This window comes from Trachemys scripta, chromosome 3 (genome assembly GCF_013100865.1).
Source record: "Trachemys scripta elegans isolate TJP31775 chromosome 3, CAS_Tse_1.0, whole genome shotgun sequence".
NCBI lineage: Eukaryota > Metazoa > Chordata > Testudines > Emydidae > Trachemys > Trachemys scripta.
The window spans coordinates 145,785,302-145,810,644 of NC_048300.1; the positions used below are offsets into that span (position 1 = coordinate 145,785,302).

Sequence of the window (25,343 nt, forward strand, 5' to 3'; positions counted from 1 at the left end):
TGCCTATATAATGTGATTCAAAGATGGTCAATAAAAATAGGGGGGGGGGGACCCTGTATCACACTTTATCTGCATAGAGGAAATGTTTGTTTTTTAAAAGGAGAGAGAGAGACAGAACGTCAGAGGAATATGGTTGTTGTGGCGCTTTTATGACTCAACCAACATTTTTGAAACAAAGTAGGTATTCTCTTTTCAAAAGAAATTAGATTTCTACTAATTAAACCAAACTAGGATATACTCTTGATAGGTCTCAATCAGTAGCTACTTAAAAATGGAAGAAATTTAAAATAAACTCAAATCGTATCCATTACCAATACACAATTTGTTTTAAAACAAAATAGTTTAGAATATTAGACTTCTTGCAAGGAGGATATGTGTATTAAATTCTAGAGACTGAATACAAATTCCATTTGTTTATAAACAATGAGATTTAGAGAAAAGCCATAATTCAAATAAAGGAGTGCTCAATTTTACCATCATCCAAAAACTTTACACAAAGATAGGGTTAATGATTAGTATTAAATTTACCCTCCAAAAAGCTGCAAGCAGTCATATGTAATGTGTGTCCAGATCACACTTCAACCAAACTGAAATTTAACCTTGCTGAAAATCATTCTGCAGAAAACTAAGAGGTTGTTATTATTGCCTATTAAAAGATCCAGAGAAGAATCATTTCACAAGAAATTTCAAATATGTTAATAAACAGCATATAAAGATGCCTTCTCTAGAATTCAAGTGAAATGATGATAGCTCTATGAATTAATTGATCTTTGGTAGAAAAAAAAGTGACATTACTAATTCATCACAAAATTCTGGAGATTAAAAAACCAGAATCTTGTCATAAAGTGACTGCTTTAAACAAGATTCTCAACCAATTTATGGGGCAAGCTAAACATTTTACTAACAGATAATACACAAAGAACCAGCAGGTATATGTGAGGAAGTGAATAAAAGGAATAATCTAGGATTAGAAAACTAAAAGGAATGCCATCTGACTACATTATCCATCCAGTCTGGAATACAGGGAAGCAAATACTTATCCTCCCAAAATTAACAGAGAGGGCTTTTTAAACCTCTTATAAAAGATCTTTAGAGACTAATAAACCAGATATTAGAAAAACTTGCAAATTATATGAAAAAAGCCAACCCTCTCATATTTCAGTTTTTTTATAATGAGATATTTGAGCAGAAAGAAAACAGTCTTCACCATAAGAAGTATGAAAATCAGCAGAACCTTGGGCTATTATAAACATACCAATAAATTATAAACATGTAAAGACAGACTGGTAGGCCTCTCACAGATGTGCTTAATGTGGTATTAAAAGGGGAATCAATACCAGCTTCTTTTCAACAGTTTGCAGTAACTTATTTTTAAATCTGGAAAGGACCTTAGTGCATGCTCATAACATTTCTTTATTAAACTTACACACAAAGAATATGGTCAAGGTATGTCTCATCAACATCAAAATATTGCCAAGCTACAAGGGAAACTAAGTAGGATTTATATATAGTGGCTATTAGGTTAAGAATGTTATACTGGGCCCTGTTCAAGAAGAACCCTCTCAACTTCTCTTATTAGTGTGGAGGAAAAGGCATTTGACAGGGTATGGTGGCATTAAAAACCAAGTCAATGCCCTGGGCACAGACCTGCAGTTTATTCAATGGATAGAAACATCACATTTACATCCCCACGCAACAACTGATATGCACCTCTACCCCGATATAACGCGACCTGATATAACACGAATTCTGATATAACGCGGTAAAGCAATTCCCCCGGGGGGACGGAACTGCACACTTCGGCGGATCAAAGCAAGTTCGATATAACCCGGTTTCACATATAACGTGGTAAGATTTTTTGGCTCCCAAGAACAGCGTTATATCGAGGTAGAGGTGTAATGTAAATGGATGCAGTTCGAATACTTTTTCTCTCTACCAAGGACACAACGCAAAGATACTATCACCACTTTTCCAGAGCAATGAAATCACCTATATATATATGTGCATCTAGAAAAAAAAAAAGTACTGGAGAACAAAATGCAAATGTGTCTTATTTATTTCTGACCTATATCAAAAATATGCTATATGACAAAAAGAACAAGGCATACTCGTGGCACCTTAGAGACTAAAATTTATTTGGGCATAAGCTTTCGTGGGCTAAAACCCACTTCATCAGATGCATGCAGTGGGAAAATACAGTAGGAAGATAGATATAGATATATATCTACACACACACACACACACACACACACAGAGGGAGGGAGAGAGCATGAAAAAAATGGGTGAGACTAATCAATTAAGGTGGGCTATTAGCAGGAGAAAAAAAACTTTTGTAGTTATAATCAGGATGGCCCATTTCAAACAGTTGACAAAAAGATGAGAGTAACAGTAGGGGGAAAATTAGTATGGGGAAACAGTTTTTAGTCTGTGTAATAACCCATCCACTCCCAGTCTTTATTCAAGCCTCATTTAATGGTGTCCAATTTGCAAATTAATTCCAATTCTGCAGTTTCTCGTTGGAATCTGTTTTTGAAGTTTTTTTTGTTAAAGAACTGCAACTTTTAGGTCTGTAATTGAGTGTCCAGGGAGGTTGAAGTGTTCTCCGACTGGTTTTTGAATGTTATAATTCTTGACGTCTGATTTGTGTCCATTTTTTTTTTTTTGCGTTGAGACTGTCTGATTTGGCCAATGTACAGTAACTCCACGCTTAACGTTGTAGTTATGTTCCTGAAAAATGCGACTAAGTGAAACGATGTTAAGCGAATCCAATTTCCCCATAAGAATTAATATAAATAGAGGGGGTTAGGTTCCAGGGAAATTTTTTTCACCAGACCAAAAAAAACCCCTATATATTATATAGATATACAGTATACATTTTAAACAAACAATTTAATACTGTTCACTGCTATGATGATTGTGAAGCTTGGTTCAGGTGGTGAAGAGGGAGGGATATTTTCCAGGGAATGCCTTGCTGCTAAATGATGAACTAGCACTCAGCTGAGCCCTCAAGGGTTAACATGTTGTTGTTAATGTAGCCTCTCAGACAAGGCAGGGGAGACAGCATAGGAGACAGAGACAGACACACACATTGTGGGGGATGGGAGGGGGAGAGAGGGGAGAGAGAGAGAGAGATGCACACTGACTCTTTAAGTAAGCTGACCCACTCTTAAGTGCACTGGCTTTTTAAGTGGATCAGGAAGTTGAGACAGCAGCTGTTGCCCCAAGCTCTCTCTGTCTCTCTCCATCCGTGTCCCCTCCCTCCGCTATATGGAGAAGGGGTAAGTGGGGTGCAGGAGTGGGAGGAAGGAGACACCCTGATATTAGCCCCTCCCTTTTCCCCCTGCACAGCAAGCAGGAGTCTCTGGGAGCAGCTCCAAGGCAGAGGGCAGGAGCAGCACATGGTGGGGGGGGGAGGGGGGAAGAGGGAAGACAGCTGAACTGCCTTGATAGCATACTGGGTAGTTACAGCACAGGGAACTTCGGGGAGCAGGGAGCGGATAGGGGGCTGCCGGTCCACCCTGGTTACAAGCCCCCACCAGCTAGCTGCAACCGGCTGCTCTTCCTGCAAGCAGTGGACAAAGCAGGCGGCTGACAAAGGACATTAGAAGGGACCATTGCACAACTTTAAATGAGTATGTTTCCTAATTGATCAGCAACGTAACAATGAAACAACGTTAACTGGGATGACTTTAAGTGAGAAGTTACTGTAAATGGCAGAGGGGCATTGCTGGCACATATCACATTGGTAAATGTGCAGGTGAACAAGCCGCTGATGACATGGCTGATGTGATTAGGTCCTATGATGCTGTCCCTTGAATAGATATGTGGACAGAGTTGGCAACGGGCTTTGTTGCAAGGATAGGTTCCTGGGTTAGTGTTTTTGTTGTGTGGTTGCTGGTGAGTATTTGCGTCAGGTTAGGGGGCTGTCTGTAACTAACTCTGAGCTCCCTAATAAAGAGAGACAGTGGTTGAGGTAATATATTTTTATTGGACCAACTTCTATTGTTGACGAAACAAGTTTTCAAGCTACAGAGTTCTTCTCTGGTCTGGAAAAGGTACTCAGGGTCACAACTAAACACAAGGTGGAACAGACCATTTAGCTCAAGCAATTAACACTATTTAAGGGACCACTCAAGGTCACGTGGCACTTAACACCCCTGTACCCATGGGGGGAGAAATGGAGGGAGGAGGGTTGGTGGGTTACAGATAGTTGTAACAAGCCATAAATGCAGTGTCTTTATTAAGACCATGATTTTTAGTGTTGAGCACAGTTATGAATCTAAGCTTCCAAGCTCATCTTTTGAAAGTGTTGTACAGGTTTCCCCGAGGACTAAACTGATCAGACATACAGTGATCGCTTTGAGGGGGAAAAAATAAAGTTGTATTTAAAATTATTTCGAAAACTAAAGCAAATCTAGAGAGCTACGAAGGACAGTTACTGTCAAATTGAATATTTTCCAGAGATTTCTCTCCAAAACTTTGTCAACATTTGTAACAAATAAAAATGTATTAGACAAGCATAACATACTAATAAGTTGTTAAAGGGGATAAACATCATTAAATGAAAGCCGCAATACCATTTCGACAAAAATAAGGGAGGTAGGGATTAAAGAAAAAGGTGGAACAGATAGATGAACACAGACTTAACATGGACAACTAGAAGTAGTTTAGAAAAAAGGCAGACTCTTAAGTCTATATAGTCACCCTTGAATCAGTACAACTTTAAAATTCTGGGATAACATACAGTAAACTTAGCTTCCCTTTCCATATCTGCTATGATTTCCACAGAGAGAAGTTTAGTAGGACAGAAACAGACTTCAAAGAGAAACAGCGGAACTAAAATTCATTTGCAAATTCAACACCATTAATCTGGGCTTGAATAGGGACTGGGAGTGGCTAGCTCACTACAGAAGCAGCTTTTCCTCTCCTGGAATTGACACCTCCTCATCTATTATTGGGAGTGGACTACATCCACCCTGATTGAATTGGCCCTGTCAACACTGGTTCTCCACTTGTGAAGTAACTCCCTGCTCTCCATGTGTCAGTATATAATGCCTGCATCTGTAACTTTCACTCTATGCATCCGAAGAAGTGAGGTTTTTACTCACAAAAGCTTATGCCCAAATAAATCTGTTAGTCTTTAAGGTGCCACCAGACTCCTTGTTGTTTTTAAAAAAGATAGTCGCAATTAATTGCAGTTTTAATCAAACTGTTAAACAATAGAATACCAATTTAAATTTATTATACAAGTACTGTAGCGCAATCTCTATCATGAAAGTGCAACTTACAAATATAATGGTTTTTATTTTTTACATAACTGTACTCAAAAATAAAATAGTGTAAAACTTTAAAGCCTACAAGTTGAAGCATGAAAGGGCATACCAATGTTTAGCATATCTGGCATGTAAATACCTTGCAATGCCAGTTACAACAGTGCCATGTGAACGCCTGTTCTCACTTTTAGAAGAAGCAGGCATTATCTTCTGTAAACAAACAAACTTGTTTGTCTTTGCGATTGGCTGAACAAGAAGTATGACTGAATGGAGTTGTATATGTGAACTGAAAAATACCATTTATTTTATCTTTTTTACAGTGCAAATATTTGTAATTAAAATATAAAGTGAGCACTTTACACTTAATATTCTGTGTTGTAATTGAAATCAATATATTTGAAAATGTAGAAAAACACAAAAATATTTATAATAAATTTTAATTGGTATTCTATTGTTTACAGTGTGACTAAAACAGCAATTAATCACAACTGATTTTTAATTTGTTTTGCGATTGACAGCCCTAACATTTAGATTTTATTCTGAGCTCAAGATCAGGGAGGTTAAGATATGGGATGTAGGAAGTAGGTGGGTCATAGATTCGTAGTATTTTTATTTCTTTTTCTTCACAAAAAATAAATACAGAAATTAAAAACAAGCTTAACAACCTTCAACTACTTTTGTATTTACATTTGAAGAATTATATTCTATGTAGCTTAGGTTTCCATCAGCAGCTACATATGTAAGATGCAGATAAAACTCAAACTCCTAGCTATGGGGAAAAGCAGAAATAGAAAGATGGTTTCTATCAAAGAATTTTTGAACACAATGAACCTTGTATACAGCTATATCTTTATAAAAATAGACTATATGCAAAAAAAGGAAGAGGAATAGGAAAAATACAGTTACAATACTCAATAGCTTCTATATGTTATACAAAAGAGAAGAAAACTAGGTGGTTATGAATCAGTGGTATCAAACCTGTGAAAAATTCATAAACAAAAATCTGCAAACATGTTAGATCATCACTGATCCAAATAAAAGCTGAGTCCTGTAGTATATGAAAATATAAGACAATACTTACACTGCTATCTGTTGGACCTATTTTATGGGAATGTACAACCATTCAGAAATACTGGTTTAAATTAGAGAACAGATTCACTATGAAAGCATGTGCTACCCAATGACTCTTCAGAGATTTTACCGGGACTACCACTAAATACAAGTCTCATTCTATGTTGAGAAGTCATCTTTTGAAGCAGCCAAAGGCTAGTAGGAAATTATTGGAAGAAAAAAAATCATCTCCTGGTGTATCATCTTCATTTTCCAAGAGGAGTAAAAAGCAAAACTAAACAGCCAGCATAAAAAAAAAAAAAATCCAACCAAACAATACTTCACACTAAAATAAAATAAAATAAATTAAACTATTAAAACTGGCAATTTAAAAAACAAAGTTTTAAATAGGACAGTAAGGAAATTAATTAAGAATGTATTATTTTTGTGAAACCTAAGTGAGACTCTTTAATGAAGGCTCTTCTAAATTACTGACAAACCTCCATTTCAACGAGGGGATCTCAATGCTTGCCATTCAATGTACATAGTATATTAAGTTACTAGAAATACTATGTGTGTTAAGCATGCATACCGTGGGGGAAGGAGGAGATTGTTTTCTTGTATTTGCTTCCCTCATAGCTTCTTCTGCCTGATTTTGTCCTTCCACAGAATTCTGCCACTATTGATATTCTTGGGTCTTTCAATCCAAGAGACTCTACATCTATTTTCAAATGAGATTTGAAAATATCTCCCCTCTCTAGTTAAATTTGGCACTTAAAACAAGAATTCAACCTCTTTTGCTAGGCATAAAAATAGAATAGCATCGTCAAAATTACAGCATTTTAAAAAATTAACTAAAAACTAACAGATTTGCTCCTAAATTCTCTGAAATTCAGAGAGGGAGTCCTTTAAGAAATTTAGCAAGCTACTGTTGACCTTTTAGACCCCACTGAATGATCTTAAAAACAAAACCAGACCATTTATCCACACAGTTAAAACTCTCTGAAGTTTTGTATAGTGGGTACATTTGGGGAGAAAAAAGGATGATTTATCATATTTATTGAAGATCAGATTTTGCTGTTTAATTCAAAAATGAAAGCTTATTATTCTTCAGCAAGACTGACACAATCTCCTTCAAAAGGTTCCATGAAAATTTCCCTCCTCCAAAATGATTGTCATCTCCTTTTGGCCTTAATGGGACTGAGAATGGAGGCATTTTTGGAAAGGCAACCTTTCACCTACTCCTCAGAGTGTTCCTCTCCCCATACAGCATAGAGGATTATCACCTTGCAGAGTGCAGGTTGGCTTCACTCCCTTTGGGAGCAATAGGAAGAGTGCCCAGTTTGAAAGAGGGAGATTCTTCATGAGTTTCTCTAAAGCAGAAGATTTTATTCTTCATCTTATACATTAACTTTCATTTTAAAATCCAAAGGACCACTAGTCCTAAATATTTCTTTTTAAAAAGCTACGCTATCCACCAGATATACTAAACCGCAATTTAAAAGTCATACTATACATCTTCAAATAATTAGAAATATGATGAGATCATTCTCTGATTTCTCATTTACCGTTCATGTATGAACCTTGTAATCATTTTTGGAAACCAAGAAATTTCCCAGACAAAAAGCTACATTAAGTTTGAGAAAACATATCAGTAATTTAGAGTAAAATATGTGGGAAAGATGAGATAATTATTAAAAAAAAAACCATCAAGTATTACAAACCAAACAGGTATGAAAGTGCACAGTTAGGGAACAAAGACAACCTCTCCCGTGTTTAACAACATGGAGTTGAGGGGAGAATCTAGTTTTGTTTTTTAAAGCCAGTTTAATCTAACCTGAGACTACAAACACTAAAGTGCTTTAATCATAATTATATGGTTATTGCAGAAAGGCACTATAGGGCAGAGCTAGGATTGTTTGGGTATCCTAACTGTGTGTGTCTTTACCTTACCTTTCATTTAAATTTAACCGTCAATTCTGAATTTCCTGAATTCGTATTGTTTGTTTTGGGGATAATTACAACATCTCTGCCAATTATTTTACCTAAATTACTGATATCTTAACTCTATTTGAATGTATTTTTTTGTCTAGGAATAATTAAGAATGACAGGTTCTTCCAAAATAGATTTTTCTTAAATTAGTATTAAATTGAAGAGAAAGTTAAGGATCTAATTTTCTACAAACACGAATATATACTACAATTTATTAATAATTTATAAAAAATTAGGTTTCTATAATTAAGCGCTTTTATGTTCAATAACCTAGATAAAAATATCCTTACTCTTTCTCTGCATCTCCTTCACTTTCTTCTGCGTGATCAAAGCTCCAATTATTTTTATAACCTCCATCTCTCTTGGATTGTGATCTATTCAAAGCTGAAATGAAAACAAGTTAAAATAAGTCTTGATTTCAAGCCAGGTCACTAATCAATTCAAACTAGAAGGGTAAAATAACATGGTACTATATCCCGGATATTTAGTTAATATAATCATTCAAGTATCATTTGACAAAATAAGGTTAGTGATTGCAGCACAAGCTTATTTTTAGAATGTGCACAACTATATACTAAAGTCTTTCAGCATGTTGATTAAACTAACACTGGAACATGAGATTCAAAGTGAAAAAGCATTGTGTTTCTGTGAGTAGCTGCACACTTTTGACACCACACATTATTATTAAAAGACGCTAACTGAAGCGGAAAAAGACAACTGCATACCGTTAACTAGTCTAATCAGCCATTTGGTTGACAACATTCACACTTTTAAAGTTTACTCCTTGTATACACATTGTATACCAAGCGTAGGTCAGTCTTTCTGCATTTTTATTCTTTGTCAGTCTATACCTCAACCAGGCACAAATACACGCCATTTATTTTTCCAGTTAAACTTTTCAAACAACCATTGCTTTATTTAAATAATCTAATAAGTAAAACCTTCTAGATGCAAATGGTCAAACTGTATACAATCGTAGGCCTAGTAGCTGATGATAACCACTAATGAGAACTAACTCTCCCGAGGAACTAGAAACAAGGATATAATTTAAGTGTGTACTGCAAAACCAAGTTTTCTACAATGTAGGTAGAAACCTATTGCATTCTGAAATGAACCTAAATTTTTAGATCCTCTCATTCTAAGGGAGCACAATTTCAATGTTTCAGAAGAGTCGTCACCTCTGGACATTTTTCACTGAAATATTCCACTGACCAACCAAATCATTTTCCACATGTAGGGTTTAGGACGGGGTGGGCAAACTTTTTGGGCCGAGGGCCACATCTGGCTGGAGAAATTGTATGTAGGGCCAGAGCAGGGGGTTGGGGTGTGGGAGGGAGTGCGGGGTGTTGGAGGGGGAGTGGTGTGCAGGAAGGGGCTCAGGGCAGGGGGTTGGGGTACAGGAGGGGTGCAAGGTGCAGGCAGGGGGTTAGGGCAGGGAGTTGGGGGGTGGGCTCCAGGAGGGGTTTGGGCTCCGGCCCGGCACCACTTACTTCAAGCGGCTCCGGGATGGCAGCAGCGCACACCGGGGCCACCAACTGAGGGAGAACTCCTGCCAAACACAGGCAGGAGGATAAAATAATCGCTCAGACTAAACTTGGGTACAGCAGCCTCAGCCTGGACATTACTGGCTGTAGTCTCTTACTCTGGGAACCTTAGATCAGAGTAAGTTATCTCCATCAAAGCCCCAGCTTTAGATACTTATTCACTTTCGAAAATCTAGAGGGGAGACTCTCTCATGAGTTTTAAGATTTTATGCTGCCTTTTAAGAGCTGATTGTGAGCAATATCATTCACCAACATGAAAGAATGGGGTGGCCCTGTGAGGTGGAAAGAGCATTACCAGGGAGATTAAAAGGACAGTCTACAGACATGTATTCTGCATGTCTCCCTAAGGAAAAAATCATAGCCACTTTATGATGGCCTATGGGACCCATGGAGACTAGAAGGAGAAAAGAAATATATGTCTCTCAAGAAAAGGGATCTGAATCAATTCAATCCCTTTTACTTTATCTGTGCTAAGCAAAGACTGACCACATAGAACAAGGAGTAAGCCAGAACCACTGGAGATGATGCTTGGTATCAAAGTTTGCAGGAACAGAGGAAAAACAGCCTGTAGGAAGGGCAGATCCTCTGAAGCCTTCTCACCATCCCATCAAAGACCTTACCCATCTGCTGGCTATTAGCACGGATTTCTTCCTCCAGGTTGTACCGGTGAGGGAGGCGGGGGGACCTTGCCTTCCCCTGAGATTCCGGCTTGCTTTGCAAGCCATGAAAATAGGGATTCCCAAGTCTACGGGGGAGTCATGAGGGCTGGAGGAAAAGAAAACAACTTCTCTTCAATTCCATGCCACTGATTCTAGACTGGTCTCAGTGAAGGGAGATTCCATGCAGCTTGCACCTTGTCCACACATCAGTTGGGAGCTAGGTTTCACAGCAGTCTGCTCAACTCTTGGCATGGACCTTGTCCACAGGCTAGAGGGGAGACAAGTTCCTGCAGCCTGTCATTTCTGAGGGAGGGTGGGGAGGTGCTGTCCTTCAAACCCTCTTCAGAAAATCACAATACTTTTTAGTTTAGCAATTTTGAGAAAAACCTTAAAGCCAATGAAGAAACAGACCTTCAGTTAAAAATCCTGGGAAAATTCTGCTACCAAGGGAGACATGAAGTCTGTCATGTGTGCCACTTGGAGACAGCATTTTGGAGAGTTCTTCCTGAGGAGCAGTCTTAAACCCAAGCTGAAATCAAGGATCTGCTCTGCCCCCAGTTGCCATGCAATCAGGGAATTCCCCACTGTGAAGACTGACATGGAGTGGATGGAAAATCATTTTTACCGGGGGGAAGAGGCGAGAATTAAGGGAAAGACTAGAGCATTCTTATCTACCTTCAGATTGCCTACAGCAACTGTTGATAACATATTCTCCAATGCTCCATTAAGACTTTCAACTTCCATCTCTAGATAGAGTGAAAATTTGAAGTATTGGGTATCTAAAACAAAACTTTCACAGTAACCTCCTATGTTTTTATATCAATTATATCCAAAGATCAATGCATCTGATTGTCACATATTTCATGCATTTGGTAGGTTATTCTGTCTTAACACTGGAGTTATCAGTTGGGGAATGGATTCCTTTTGGGTACTTGTTGGAGATGGAAGTGAAAGCCCAATGGAGCACTGAAGTTTATCAACTTCAATGTTGTAGACAACATGAAGGTGGAAAAGAATAAGTCTTTCCCTTTAATTTCTTATTGCTCCAATTTTAATGTTTTGGGTAGAGGGAATGCAACCTTCCCATGATCTTATCTGATACTCAACATAGTTTAGTTCACTAATTTACTACCTAGAAAGTGATGCAAGGATTTTGAGCGAACAATACTTTACATGAGAGCATCTTGTTAATTAAATGTAGGCTCAAGCGTGCATTTTATGAGTTTATGTAAACATTTGTTTCCAATATTTTCTACTTGCTACTACTACAGTCTCTATGCTTTGTTAAATAAACTTATATTTTATTTCACAATAACACACAGCACTTAGATATGTTTAAGTGGAGTAGTTATCTGATGTGGAAGAAGTAAGCTGGGGTGAATTGTTTCTTCGGAAGCAGCGAATCTGCAAATCCCACAAGTTTCCAGTGGACCAGGGGCTCAATACTCCAAGGAGATGCTCAGAGGGCTTGAGGGTTTGGAGTGTGCCAGTCGCTAACCTGTAGAATGACTGAGAGGCCTAGGAGGAGTGCTTGCGGTGGCCATGGCCAGTAATGTTCGGGGACTGTCCCACAGGAGGCACAGACAAGACTTCCGCATGCTAAGGGCAGGTAATAGTAGGGTGCCTCAAAACTCTGGGTACCCCTGGGAAGCATCACAACAGTGACTGGTAGGATTATCCAACCTGCCTAACTACTGTTTTCAATGGGAGTTTGGTACTTTAAAATCCCACTACATTTAAAAACCCAGACCATAGTGACCAAAAGTAAATAATTAAATGAGTAAATTCACTAACTACAGTTGTTACTTCCTTTGTTTACTAAACCAGTTAGCTTTAAATGCAAAATATGTTTTGACAGACTTTATTTAACCAGCACATTTAAGGTAGCTTTACTTAACTAATATTTTACTGCGGACCCCAATCCAAAGTGACTCGTTAATATTTTCAGGAACAAAACAAATCAGGCATGCTGTTAATAGTGGATAATATCCCACAAATAAGTATATGGATGGCCACCAGGTGATTTTTAAAAATACTGATAAATATTAGAAATTACTCATCCAAATACATGCATTCAAAGTACATTTTCCCTTAGTCTCCTGTTTTATAAGATGTCAGTCTTCTAAGTCAGAGAATAGAAATAATAATATTGTTAGGAGCTGGGTGAAATCTCGTTATGGGTGAATTAAAATCTCATTTACATTTATTTGTGTGAATACACCCTTCAATTAACTTGTGTAAAAAATAAATCATCACAAGCCTCTGACTAAAACTAAAGGGTTATGCGACTCCACCCAGGAGTTTGGAGTGTGTAGGCAGAGGGGTTTTTGCTGAGTATTGTTTTGGATAAGGAGTCTGTGTCTGGAACACACAACTAGAGTGCACCACAGACTACCTGAAAAAATCCAAGCAGAAGTCCAAGCACAGTGTGAAACTGAGAGAAGCCTAAAAAGAGGTTTTAGGTAAGGGTGCCGGCGACAGGAAGAGAGAAAAAAAAAAAAAAAAAAAAAGTTTGGCCTGTAAAAAACAAAACAGAAAAACAAAAACGCTTCCTTTTGCCTTTGTTTCCTCCCTGCGTTCAGAGAAGCAGAACTTTGTATGTTGCTTGTAAATAAACATGATTGCATCAAAGAAAACAGACTGAATCAATTTCTACCCCCAACTAGAACAACTTACAGTACCTAAACTTTGACTAGCCATATGGGTCAAAAAGGGACAACATTATGTTGCTTATGTGTCAACCGCACACTATGAATAGTAAATAAGTGGACAGTTTGAAAGCCACCCACTGGCTGAAATTCTTTTGCATAATTATTCTTCAAAAACAAATATTTTTATAAAATCAGGATCCAAGACCAGACAGAAAAAAAAAAGTTACATTTGCATGTCTAGTGATCTGGCGCTATGCAATTCCCTGCTCCTATAAAACCATCATCATTTGACTGGTATGCTTAAGTAGTCCAAGCAGAAAGTTTATGGGTTTCATAGGAGAACCTGTGGATTTTCCTCTTCTTCTCTTACAATTTATTCTTAAAATGGAAGTGTGTGAAAATGATGTAGAGAGAAGCAGTTAAGAAGTCATTTTAAACAAGATGCTATGTGACCACCAACTTTAGTATAGATTTTGGGAGCAATAATCAGCAGGTGATGTTAATCATATCTGGTCTGAAATTATGAGAACCACAGGAAACGTAAAAGTTTTAGACACTAAGCAAATGCTGCCTTTGTAATAGGAGGAGATGTACAGTGAATTTTTGCATCTGAATTGCAGACTGCTGATTGCAGACCCACTCATGAACTGCAGGATCCATCACAGCCGTCATCAAAAGAGCCAAGTTTGTGCCATTACACACAAGTTAACAGTAATAATCAAACTGCACATCTATTTTTAGAAACTGCAGAAAGGCATTTAGGTACAAAATAGGATTGAAGAACCTAGCCTAAGTACCTGCAAAAGCAGCAACTGGAAGTGCACCAGAGTTTCCCAGAGTTGGATATAATAGCTTGGAATGTCATGTTGAACTAAACAGAGAACCACAAATATATATATATATATATATATATAAAACCACACATAAGCAACTTTCATGCAAGCTTTGCAAAGTGCTTATGGGAAGGTGTTATCCCTTCTTTAACACAAGGAAACTCAAGATACATAGCAGTAAAGTAGCTTCCTCAAGAAAGTCAGTGATATAGGCAGGAACACAACCAGGAGGATTAAATTCTATTAATTAAAAGAGAAGCAATATACCTCTTCACGTTGTCTACTGTTAAGTGTGCAGAAGAAGTCAGGAGGGGGGGAAAGCATGTAGATATGTTGCTGGCTGGAAAATAAAGCATATTCCAAAAGAAAAACTTTGAGGAGTGGAAGGGGAGGAGGGTGAAGAGAAAATATTTACAGAGCACTGCTGACTAGATCCTATATGGAGAGACAACTTTGCTGCTTTACAGATTTGTGTTATGGAAACATCACAGAGGAGGTATCTTCACTGCAGAATGAACCCAGGTGATCAGCACCTAAATCTGAACACCCATGTTAGCCCAGACATACTGCAAAACCATACCCAAGTTACTGTGTCCTCACTGGTGCTTCACTCACCCATGTGTTGGTAGGACTTCTGGGTACATATTCCATGGTTCTTTGTGCTGCAGTATGCCGAGGCTCTCTATGGATTTTTTTCCCCAGTGAACTGTGGGAGAACACTGGAGGATTGTCAGCATTTGAATGACAGTCTAAATCACCACTGCAAAGTAGGTGGGTTAGCAGCCCAAATTAAAGCCTCTCTTGGGTTTTAGCTTATACCTCAGGACAGGACAGCCCATCCTGAGTTAAGAGCCCCAGTTAAGAGAAGTGTTTGGGGGGAAAACGTGAGTAAGCGCTTTAGTGAAGACATACCCTCAGAGAGTCCTAATTTCTGGCTAACAGGGTCAAAGCAATGAGAAATGCAACCAATTTAGAAAACTTCCTCTTGGTTATTGCATCACCCAGCAAAATATTGGCAAAAGAAACTAGAAACATGGAGCTTCCAAGTGCTTTTAGTCAGCTTTAAGTTCAAGAAACTTTTAACATATAACATACAGAGAAGTGCTTCATCAGCTTGAACACACAAGCACGGAGAAAACATTGGTAGGATGATAACCTTAATAAGCTTCTCTCCACCCAAAATTCCTATTCAGGATTATGGGGAAGTCCACAGTACTACCTTATTTGGGTAAAAACTGGAATAAGGTAGACCAATATTAGGGCAGGAAGCTCACAGGAACTCAGTGTCATAACCACATTGATCCCCTAAATCACAGGGGGCTTTGTATTGTGTCAAACCCCACATGAACCTGATGACCTGAGGCTTCAGAGACATTGACCTACTTGTGCCTAACCCATGATAAGACAAAACAGCTGCTAAGAGTGTTTTAATTTGCTAGTATTTATAATTTAGATTTTCTTTAAAAAAAAACTTTAATGTCCCTGGAAAAGTTCAAAACAACTTTTAAAGAAGCAAAAGGCAGCAGTTTTCTCAAACAAACAAAAAGGGCAAGTAACTCGTTCCAACCAGCCACCAACTCCAGCCACATTATACACCAACCCCAATCCTCCTTTCCCTTCCTTGTTCTCCCGAGTCCTTAGAGATGTGCTTTTTAGCATATCCTGAAGATTAACGCATGGTAGATTCAGAAGAGCAGAGAAAGTAGTCAAACAGGGAAAATACACAAAAAGAACAGGAGTACTTGTGGCACCTTAGAAACTAACAAATGTATTAGAGCATAAGCTTTCGTGGGCTACAGCCCAATTCTTCGCATGCTGTAGCCCACGAAAGCTTATGCTGTAATAAATCTGTTAATCTCTAACGTGCCACAAGTACTCCTGTTCTTTTTGCGGATACAGACTAACACAGCTGCTACTCTGAAATCAGGGAAAATACAGGGGCCCAAATGGCCCTGTCTGCACCACACACCAAATTTATCCTCCTACGTTATTGCAAATGCGTCTGGTTGATGACATTTAGAAAAGCTAAGACAACCAAGCAATCAGGGAAAGAGGATCCTACTACAGGACAGTGTGGAGTTAAAAGTGGTAGTTTTAAACAGGATGCAAAATAATTTTATTTTAAAAATTACTAAAAAAAATATGTATTGTGTAGAGAAGCAAGAAATAGTAGGCCAACTCTTACTAATTGCTTCTCTTACTGCCAACTAAGGTGTGTGGCTCTCAGTGGTTAGTCACAGGGGTATTTTTACTTAACTTCAGGGATACCAAAATCAAAACTAAGCAAACTAATCGTAATAAAATAAACCATGATTAATAAACAAAAAGAAAATATTAAACAAAATATCACAAATGAATTCTAGAAATATCCTAGTTGACGTTCTTTTTAGAGGAATTATAAAATTTTGATGCAGGAAAGAAAACCATGCATAGTTGGAAATGTTTTCAACCTTTCTTGGTTCTCCAATTCTTAAGATGACATAAGCTTCTTCTGAAATGTGTATTTGCAAATATTTCGTATCTAAATGAAAGCCCTTGTACAAGCTACACCACTGACTTGGCAGTATGAGAAATAATTAGGCCTGGTCTACAGAACAAAGCTAGGTTGATGCAAGTTGCCTTGTAATGACTCTGGCTGTGAGCTCCAGATCTAAACATGGCCAGCAGGGGACAGGCAGGCAGGCGATGTCTGCTGCAGGCAGCCCAGGGCATGCCGCAGCATGTAGCATGCTTATTTCCCTCTGCCCCCCAGAGGTGACACATAGCTGTGGCGGGGGGAGGAGACACATACCCCTCACCCATTTCTCCGGACACCTCTGGCACAGATGCCCAGAAGCGAGGAGCCAGCCTTCCCCCTGCCAGCAGCACTCTCAGTGTATCCGTGCAGCCCGGGGAGAGAGAAAGCAGCAGGCTGCTCGCTGACTACCAGCTCAGCTCCTCGTCCACCATAAGGGGCTACTTTGCCTTCCCTGCTGAAAGGGCACGCACCAGGAGGGTTCCATGGTGCCATCTCCCATTCAGGCGCCCCTGACTCCATCCTTGCTGGGACCCAGGAGTGAGCCAATTGGCCTGGCAATCTTTGAATTTTTTTTTTAAACACAAAGCTGGGCCACAAGCAACCTGCAGGTTGAGAACCACTGCCATACAGTCATAACAGTTTGGATAGTAAGGGCTTGGAAATCTATTCCTAATAGCAAATTGTCCCTCAACTGCCTCCAGAGAGACCTGGACATCATCTGTTACCAAGATGTGATGAAAGAAAACCCACAGTGCTTGCCACTTCTGGAATTTCAATGACGAGTTGGTTGTTTCATTTAGAAATATGCCACAGAAATTATAAATGCGGTTGCAGCAATGAGCCCCATCATGGTTGCTGCTGCTCTTGCATATCTTTTCTGCCTGACCCTGCCTTAGAGCAGGATATTTATGTTTTGCTAAAATTAACCCTAAACTGGATAAGACAGACAGACATAGCATTTAGAACTACCATATTAACAACAGAAATATCTTGAAACATCTTTTCCAGGCAAATAACATTATGTCATTAGACATCATCCCCAGCCCACAATATTCTTGGTACAGCGTTCAAAAGTTGTATTTCATTCCCCACTTCCCCCACCCAGTATTGGCATGTCACTAGTTACTGCAATGCAATTTAATTATAAGACTCCAACAGTCATAGTATAGTTAATTCAATTTAACAATAAAATATTCTTATGTATCATTGGGACAGTCACCAGAGTACCATTTTTGACATCTCATCTAGAACAAAAATTGCTTCAACCAACAATTGGTTTAATCAATACACTAAATTTTCTTTTAACTTACAATAGCCATGCTCCAAAAATCTTCTAAAAAAGTTACTTATTCTCACACACTCTTTCTATAGTAATCAAGTAACCACTAACCATTCTATATTCTGTTTTGTATTAGGCTCTAGCTCCGAGAGAGTGGATCCTGCTATCTGGCACTTCCCACCAATGCCATGTAGGCAGACTGAACAATACAAAAATCATTTATGCCATAGGCATTGGTGTAGCAAGGTAAATACACCTCCTTCCATGGCAGAGAAATTTATATTATTGCAATCTATTGCAGAGAACATTTACCAAAACCTCACTAGTTTGCTGTTAAATTGAATCCAGGTGCTGGGATATCAACAAAAATGTAGAACACTGTATCTTACCATAAGGGGGGGCGGGAGGGGGAGAGAGAAGAGATATAGTGAGCTGTTACTTTCTATACCCTACTATAAAAGAGGGATGAAAACAAGAATCTCTCACATGCTGTCTTCTGACTTGTCACTGGCAAGTAAGTTTGTCCTGTTTACCCACAGGACACACAAACCATAACAAATAATTGGTTTATCACACAAAATACTTCCAGATAAAATTAAAACAGCAAAAGAGATCACTAAAGGCCTTCCTGCTCCTATTCAGGCAGCTTCATATGTAGACAATTCAGTAAATTCCTTGATCTGACTATAAGGCAGAAACTAGTCAAAAGAGAAATCGAAATGAACAAAACAAAACAAAAATCACATAAAACAGATCAAATTAATTCTAAAATAGTAACCATCACTCTCAAGGATCTGTGTGATATGCAAGGTGTGGAGAGAAAGGTTTTAAAATCTCAGTCTAAATGACTGAAGTCAGCCTTTACAGTATCCTAGAAGTATTAATGGCTCTTATTAGCTCAGCTGCAGTCACCAAGGGTACGTCTACACTGCATTTAAAAACCCCACAGCTGGCCCGTGCCAGCTGACTTGGGCTAAGGGCTGTTTAATTGTGGTTTAACGTTAGACATTCAGGCTCGAGCTGCAGCATGAGCTCTGGGACTCTCACTCCTTGCCCAACCATAAACATGGCAATTTTCTGTGAGCCCGAGACAGCTGGCAAGGGCCAGCTGTAGGTTTTTAATTGCAGTGTAGACATACCCTTAGATGCAGTTTGCTTTAGAGAAAAAAAAAAAAAAGTTTGAATGAATGGTTTAAATTCCTCCTCCCTTCCCCCCCTTTTTTCCAGTGGTTGGAGTTTCTAGCAATTCCCTCCTAAATCACTTTGTCTTAAGTTCTTTATCCCAAAAGTTTTAAGGCCTATATTTAGCTTTGATATCTGTAGGTATTAATGTTCTGTCTGGCCCAGTACAGTCTAAGCAAGTCAAAACAACCATCACCTCTTCTGAGCAGTATCAACAACAAAAAATCTGAAGTAGAATCAAGATGTGGCTCTTTCAATAAGGTCCTGAACCCGTAAAAGTTTCAGTGGCCCATGTAGAATAACCAAATGTTGTGAAAAGGTAGTCAATTTTACAAATTTGCTGAGGTGACAGATTTTAAAGCTGAAATCTAACAAATTAGATTTGCCAATTGGATAAGTGTTATAGCCAATATTGGAATGGAATCGAATAAGATAACCCCTGTTATTGAGTCCATGGAGCATTAGTTTACTAATTTAACACTAAATTCCTTTCAGGTCAACTTTTAACTTAAACAATATTCTTTTTAAATTTGGACATTTGATTATTCTTAACCAATCAACAATTTATTAATTCACATAGAATCACAGCAATATACAGTTTATCAATCCAGTGTAGATAGAACCAATGTTCTAGTTATGTACTGCACACACTAATAGATAGAGTCTTACAAGCAATTGTCAAAGACTAGGGTTGAGGCTCAGTAGTTACACCAAGGACCAATGTAAATCACGTAGATTTCTTATTAGATTTATTTATGATATCACTGTCCCAGTATTTCTTCAAGGAGTAAGATGTATTTGTCATTTATACATTTAAGAATGGCGGTCCCTGCTATTGGAATGGACTGGTCCATAATAGACAAGTTTAGAATATACTATATTTAAAAGTTACTTCAGTTTTTCTTTACATTAACTTACACATCACGTTGTCAGAACTAATCAAAAATAATGTGAGGGGGTTTGGTTTACATTTTCCCTTATTCAGATTCAACAAAAATATATTGCTTTTAAAAATTATAAAACACAGTGCTGATTTATCACAAACAACTATGGTATAAAAATAATTATTTTATTTAGATAGTGCTGGATTCAGAAAAGCAGTCAAACCGTTTCTGCAGGGCAAGTAAAGGGGTTTGGGCATTGTATAAAACAAATGTAATGAAGAAATTTTCATACACAAAATAAACACATACAAATGAAAAAAGTTCAATTTTTAAAAAGGAAAGATGATAAACATGGGGCTAAGAACCATCATTATTAAACTGTTGCTTTTTTTAGAAAAAGCTTTGAAGAGAAAAAACAAGACGTCAGGTAATTAATTTCAGTGTCAGATAATTAATTTCACATTTTAGGACCCACCACAAAAAAGCATGATCATCTGTTGACTTCCGGTATAACAGCTAAAACTTTGAACAGCAGATATTGTGAGAGTGTATAGACACTGATCAGTACAAAGCTCCAGAAAGAGGTCACATACGTAGCAAGAGCCAACCTTGTTGACAGCTATAACGCCTCTTTCTAGCGATCTATGGTGTGTTCCATACTTACACATGAAACAAGAGGAAACAATATATTCAGAATATTTCAACTGGCTGACTACAATGCTATCTGATGTCTTTGTATTCAGAGCACTTGCAAATGTTCATGTTGTTTCATCCTTGTCATCAGCCTATGCACTAGTTTGTTAAATATTTGGCACATCATACTAACAGGTGTAAGAACTTCACTGAAATACAGTTAAATAAGGAGAAAAGGGGGGTTACTACCTAGAAACAATTGGATTTCAGAATCATCCCTCCCTCTAGAAAGCCTAGTGTGTAATTGCCAACACCACGCATTCAAAAATCTTAAGTCAAGCCCCCCCCCAAATCATGAGATTGCCACTCCTGCATCCATAGGACAGCATATTCTACTATTGTGGAGCAGGAGTAGCCACTCCGTAGTTAAGACTCAATTTTCAACACCTTCCAGACCTTCCTAAAAAGAAACTCTGGCAATGTCTTCTGTGGCCCCCTCCACCCGTCCATACATAGGGGATACATAGTGTGTTGTGGTTTCAGACAATCAGGATCCGTTTCCTTACAATCCATTGGCCCTCTTTACAAAAAAGACCTTTCGGTTCAGAAATCCCACATGGAACACAATGCAGTACAAAGGGGTTGTGGACAGGCTCCCACAAACTAGGGATGTCAAGTGATTAAAACCAAACTAATCACTATTAATCACGCTGTTAAACAATATAATACCATTTATTTAAATATTTTGGATGTTTTCTACATTTTCAAATATATTGATTTTAATTACAACACAGAATACAAAGTATACAGTGCTCGCTTTATATTTATTTTTGATTACAAGTATTTGCACTGTAAAAAAGAAGAATTATTTTTCAATTCACCTAATACAAGTACTGTAGTACAATTTCTATCATGAAAGTAGAACTTACAAATGTAGAATTATGTACAAAAAAACTGCATTCAAAATTAAAACAATGTAAAATTTTAGAGCTTACAAGTTCACTCACTTCTACTTCTTGTTCAGCCAATCGCTCAAACAAGTTTGTTTACATTTGCAGGAGATAATGCTGCCTGCTCTTGTTTACAATGTCACCTGAAAGTGAGAACAAGCATTCTCGGAGCACTTTTGTAGCCAGTGTCGCAAGATATTTACGTGCCAGATGTGCTAAAGATTCATATATATCTTCATGCTTCAACCATCATTCCAGGGGACATGAGTCCATGCTGATGACAGATTCTGCTCGATAACAATCCAAAGCAGTGCAGACCAACGCATGTTCTTTTTCATTATCTTAAGTCAGATGCAACCAGCAGAAGATTGCTTTTCTCTTTTGGTGGTTCAGGTTCTGTAATTTCTGCATCAGAGTATTGCTCTTTTTAGACTTCTGAAAGCATGTTCCACATCTCATCCCTCTCAGATTTTGGAAGACACTTCAGAGTCTTAAACCTTGGATCAAGTGCTGTAGCTATCTTTAGAAATCTCACATTGGTACCTTCTTTGCGTTTTGTGAAATCTGCAGTGTAAGTGTTCTTAAAATGAACAAAATGTGCTGGGTCATCATCCCAGACTGCCATAACATGAAATATGTGGCAGAATGGGAGTAAAACAGTGAAGGGAACATACAATTCTCCCCCCAAGGAGTTCAGACACAAATTTAATTAATGCATTTTTTTTTTTTAAATGATCATCATCAGCATGGAATCATGTCCTCTGGAATGGTGGCCAAAGCATGAAGGAGGCATACGAATGTTTAGCATATCTGGCACATAAATACCTTGGAATGCCGGCTACAAAAATGCCATACAAATGTCTGTTCTCACTTTCTGGTGACATTGTAAATAAGAAGAGGGCAATATTATATCCTGTAAATGTGAACAAACCTGTTTGCCTTAGCAATTAGTTGAACAAGAAGTAGGACTGAAAGGACCTGTAGGCTCTGAAGTTTTACATTGTTACATAACTGCACTCAAAAACAAAAAAATAATAATCCACGTTTGTAAATTGCATTTTCGTGACAAAGAGATTGCACTACAGTACTTGTATTAGGTGAACTGAAAAATACTATTTCTTGTTTATCATTTTTACAGTGCAAATATTTGTAACCAAAAACAATATATGCTTTGATTTCAATTACAACACAGAATACAATATATGTGAAAATGTAGAAAAACATGCAAAATATTTGATAAATTTTAATTGGTATTCTATTGATTAATCGCACTGTTAAACATGATTAATTCTGAGTTAATCGTGTGAGTTAACTGCAGTTAATCGACAGCCCTAAATAAAACCCTTTGTCCTCACGGAGGTAATACAGAATAGGATTGTTCCTTAAAATTATTGAATTTTAGAGAATGCCACCAATTATTGCATTGTCCACTACTGTGAAACAGCATCATCCACTACATAGTTAAGGCTGAAGCTAGCTCCTTTTTAGATTCAATTTTCAACATCCCCCACAGTACCCTAAAACAAACCCCATCACCCTGAAGTTTTGCATGCCACATTTCATCCTGGGGAAGACTGACAAATAAGACAGAGAGTTTGAAATATTAACTGTTCACTTTTGTAAAGCTTGAAAATATTATCCAAATTTGTTTCTTGCTGAGAAGTGGCTTTCAGGTTTGTTGATGTTGATTTTTTTTTTTTTAAACCGTATGAAAAGCAGTCTTTATTAATAGAAACTGACCGACTTCTGAAATGATTCCAGAAAACACATGAAATGCATAAACTGAATAGGAAATAAGGTGAAAGTGCGGTGGAATAGAGGACCACGAAAAGACATGGACTGGCAAGCTGGGGCTTGAAAGGGGTAGTGAATGGGGGCAGAGAACCAGGAAGCACATGAAACTGTGGAAGGGAGACGAATGCTGAGGAAGGCAAGAGGAGGGAACAGAACATTCCTGGATATGACAGAGCATTAATCAGAGTATAAAATAAGGCAGTGTGAAAAAAAGACATGGAAGGGGGTGCACATGTGCATCTGAAACTTGAGAAAACACGTCTTACCTCGATTTAAAAAAGCCTATTCCCCTACAGTCCAAAAATCAATTTAACCCCGACCAGTTACCCAAGTTTACACTGCATATACACTAAGTCATAAGTAGCATTTCAAATGGAATTGACTAACTTTGTTTAAAATAAAACCAAATCTTTATTCACTTGCTTAGAAAAGGTTAGAGGGGGTCCAGGGAAGGCAGAGTACTTAAAGTTCTCCATGTGAATAAAAGCTTCACTCTCTCCTCCTCCTTTCCACTCTATCCTACACCACTCATATCCCACCTCAAGTAAAACTCCTACTACCACCATCTCCCCTACCTCTGATGCTGAGCATTTGGGAAAAAAAAAAAATATATCTATCTATCTAACCTCCCAGGACAAGAAGGATACTTTCCCCCACGAATATCATCAGCTTCTAAAGGATCTAAATTTCATTAAAAAAAAAAAAAAAAAAACACACACACACTACTATTCTACAGCTCTCGCATTTGCAAAGAATTCTCCAAATGTGAACTGAGTGTAAAGTAATAAACTACTGTCTTCCAGAGTCCTCCCACAGACAAGTCCAAAGCCTCTGCTGCTGCTAAGAGTCAGTCTTGTCAGTTTTTATTGTTAGTCAGAAATCTGTGGCCAGTATGATATTAATAGGAATCTATTTCATTCTGCATCTGCTTAGGAAGCACTCACCAGCTGAGAGATCAGCTTTGGAAAAATTCCCATGATGAGGCCCTAAAAAAGAAGCTTGGGAAGGGACAGAGAACCCCAACACATTCTTGTAGTAGCCAGGAGACTGAGATAAAAGAGAAAAGCAAAAAGCCTACCAGTCAGACAGTGTGCATTTCAGAGTGCTTCAAATGAATCTGATACAGTAACTCCTCACTTAAAGTCGTCCCAATGTTGTTTCGTTGCTGATCAATTAGAGAACATGCTCGTTTAAAGTTGCGCAATGCTCCCTTATAATGTTGTTTGGCAACTGCCTGCTTTGTCCACTGCTTGCAGAAAGAGCAGCCTGTTTCAGCTACCTGGTGGGGGCTTGGAACCAGGGTGGATCGGCAGGCCCTCCTCCCCGCCCCCCCCCATCAGCTCCCCGCTCCCCTAAGTTCCCCATTCAGCAGCCACCCTGCAGGCTATCAATTGCCAGGCAGTTCAGCTGTCCGTCCCCCCCACTGCCATGTGCTGCTCCTGCCCTCTGCCTTGGAGCTGCTCCCCAAAGCCTCCTGCTTGCTCTGCGGGGGGAAGGGAGGCTAATGTCAGGGTGTCCCCCTCCCCCCACTTCTGCCCCCCGCTTACCCCATCTCCATAGAGCGGGGGGGGGCACAATGGGGCTCAGGATGGAGGGAGCTTGCTGGTAGCAGTTGCTGTCTCAACTTGCTGATCTACTTAAAAAGGCAATGTACTTAGAGTGGGGTAAGCATACTTAAAGGGGCAATGCGCATCTCTCTCTCTCTCTCTCTCACACACACACAGTGTGTGTCTCTGTCTGTCATGCGGTCTTCCCTCCCTCCATTTGTGCTGCCTTGTAGAGTGTGAGGCTACATTAACAACGAGTTAACCCTTGAGGGCTCAGCTAAGTGCTAGTTCATCAATTAGCAGTAAGGCATTCCCTGGGAAATATCCTACCCTCTGACTTCACCAAGCTTCACAATCATCATTGCTGTGTACAGTATTAAATTGTTTGTTTAAAACTTATACTGTGTATAAGTGTGTGTGTACACACACACAAAAAAAATGTGTCTGGTGAAAAAAAATTTCCCTGGAACCTAACCTCCCCGCCCCCCATTTACATTAATTCTTATGGGGAAATTGGATTCGCTTAACATCGTTTTGCTTATAGTCGCATTTT

General features: G+C 38.6%; 1 protein-coding gene across 5 annotated transcripts in view; it reads right to left on the minus strand.

The window, feature by feature from the left end:
• SENP6 (SUMO specific peptidase 6) overlaps window positions 1–25,343 on the minus strand; it is a 147,414-nt gene that overhangs the window by 118,355 nt on the left and 3,716 nt on the right. For all 5 annotated transcript variants that reach the window (XM_034766185.1, XM_034766186.1, XM_034766183.1 and 2 more), the window contains exon 2: window positions 8,607–8,700. In XM_034766185.1, coding sequence (XP_034622076.1) covers window positions 8,607–8,700 — 94 coding nt within the window. The remainder of the gene's footprint in view (window positions 1–8,606; window positions 8,701–25,343) is intronic.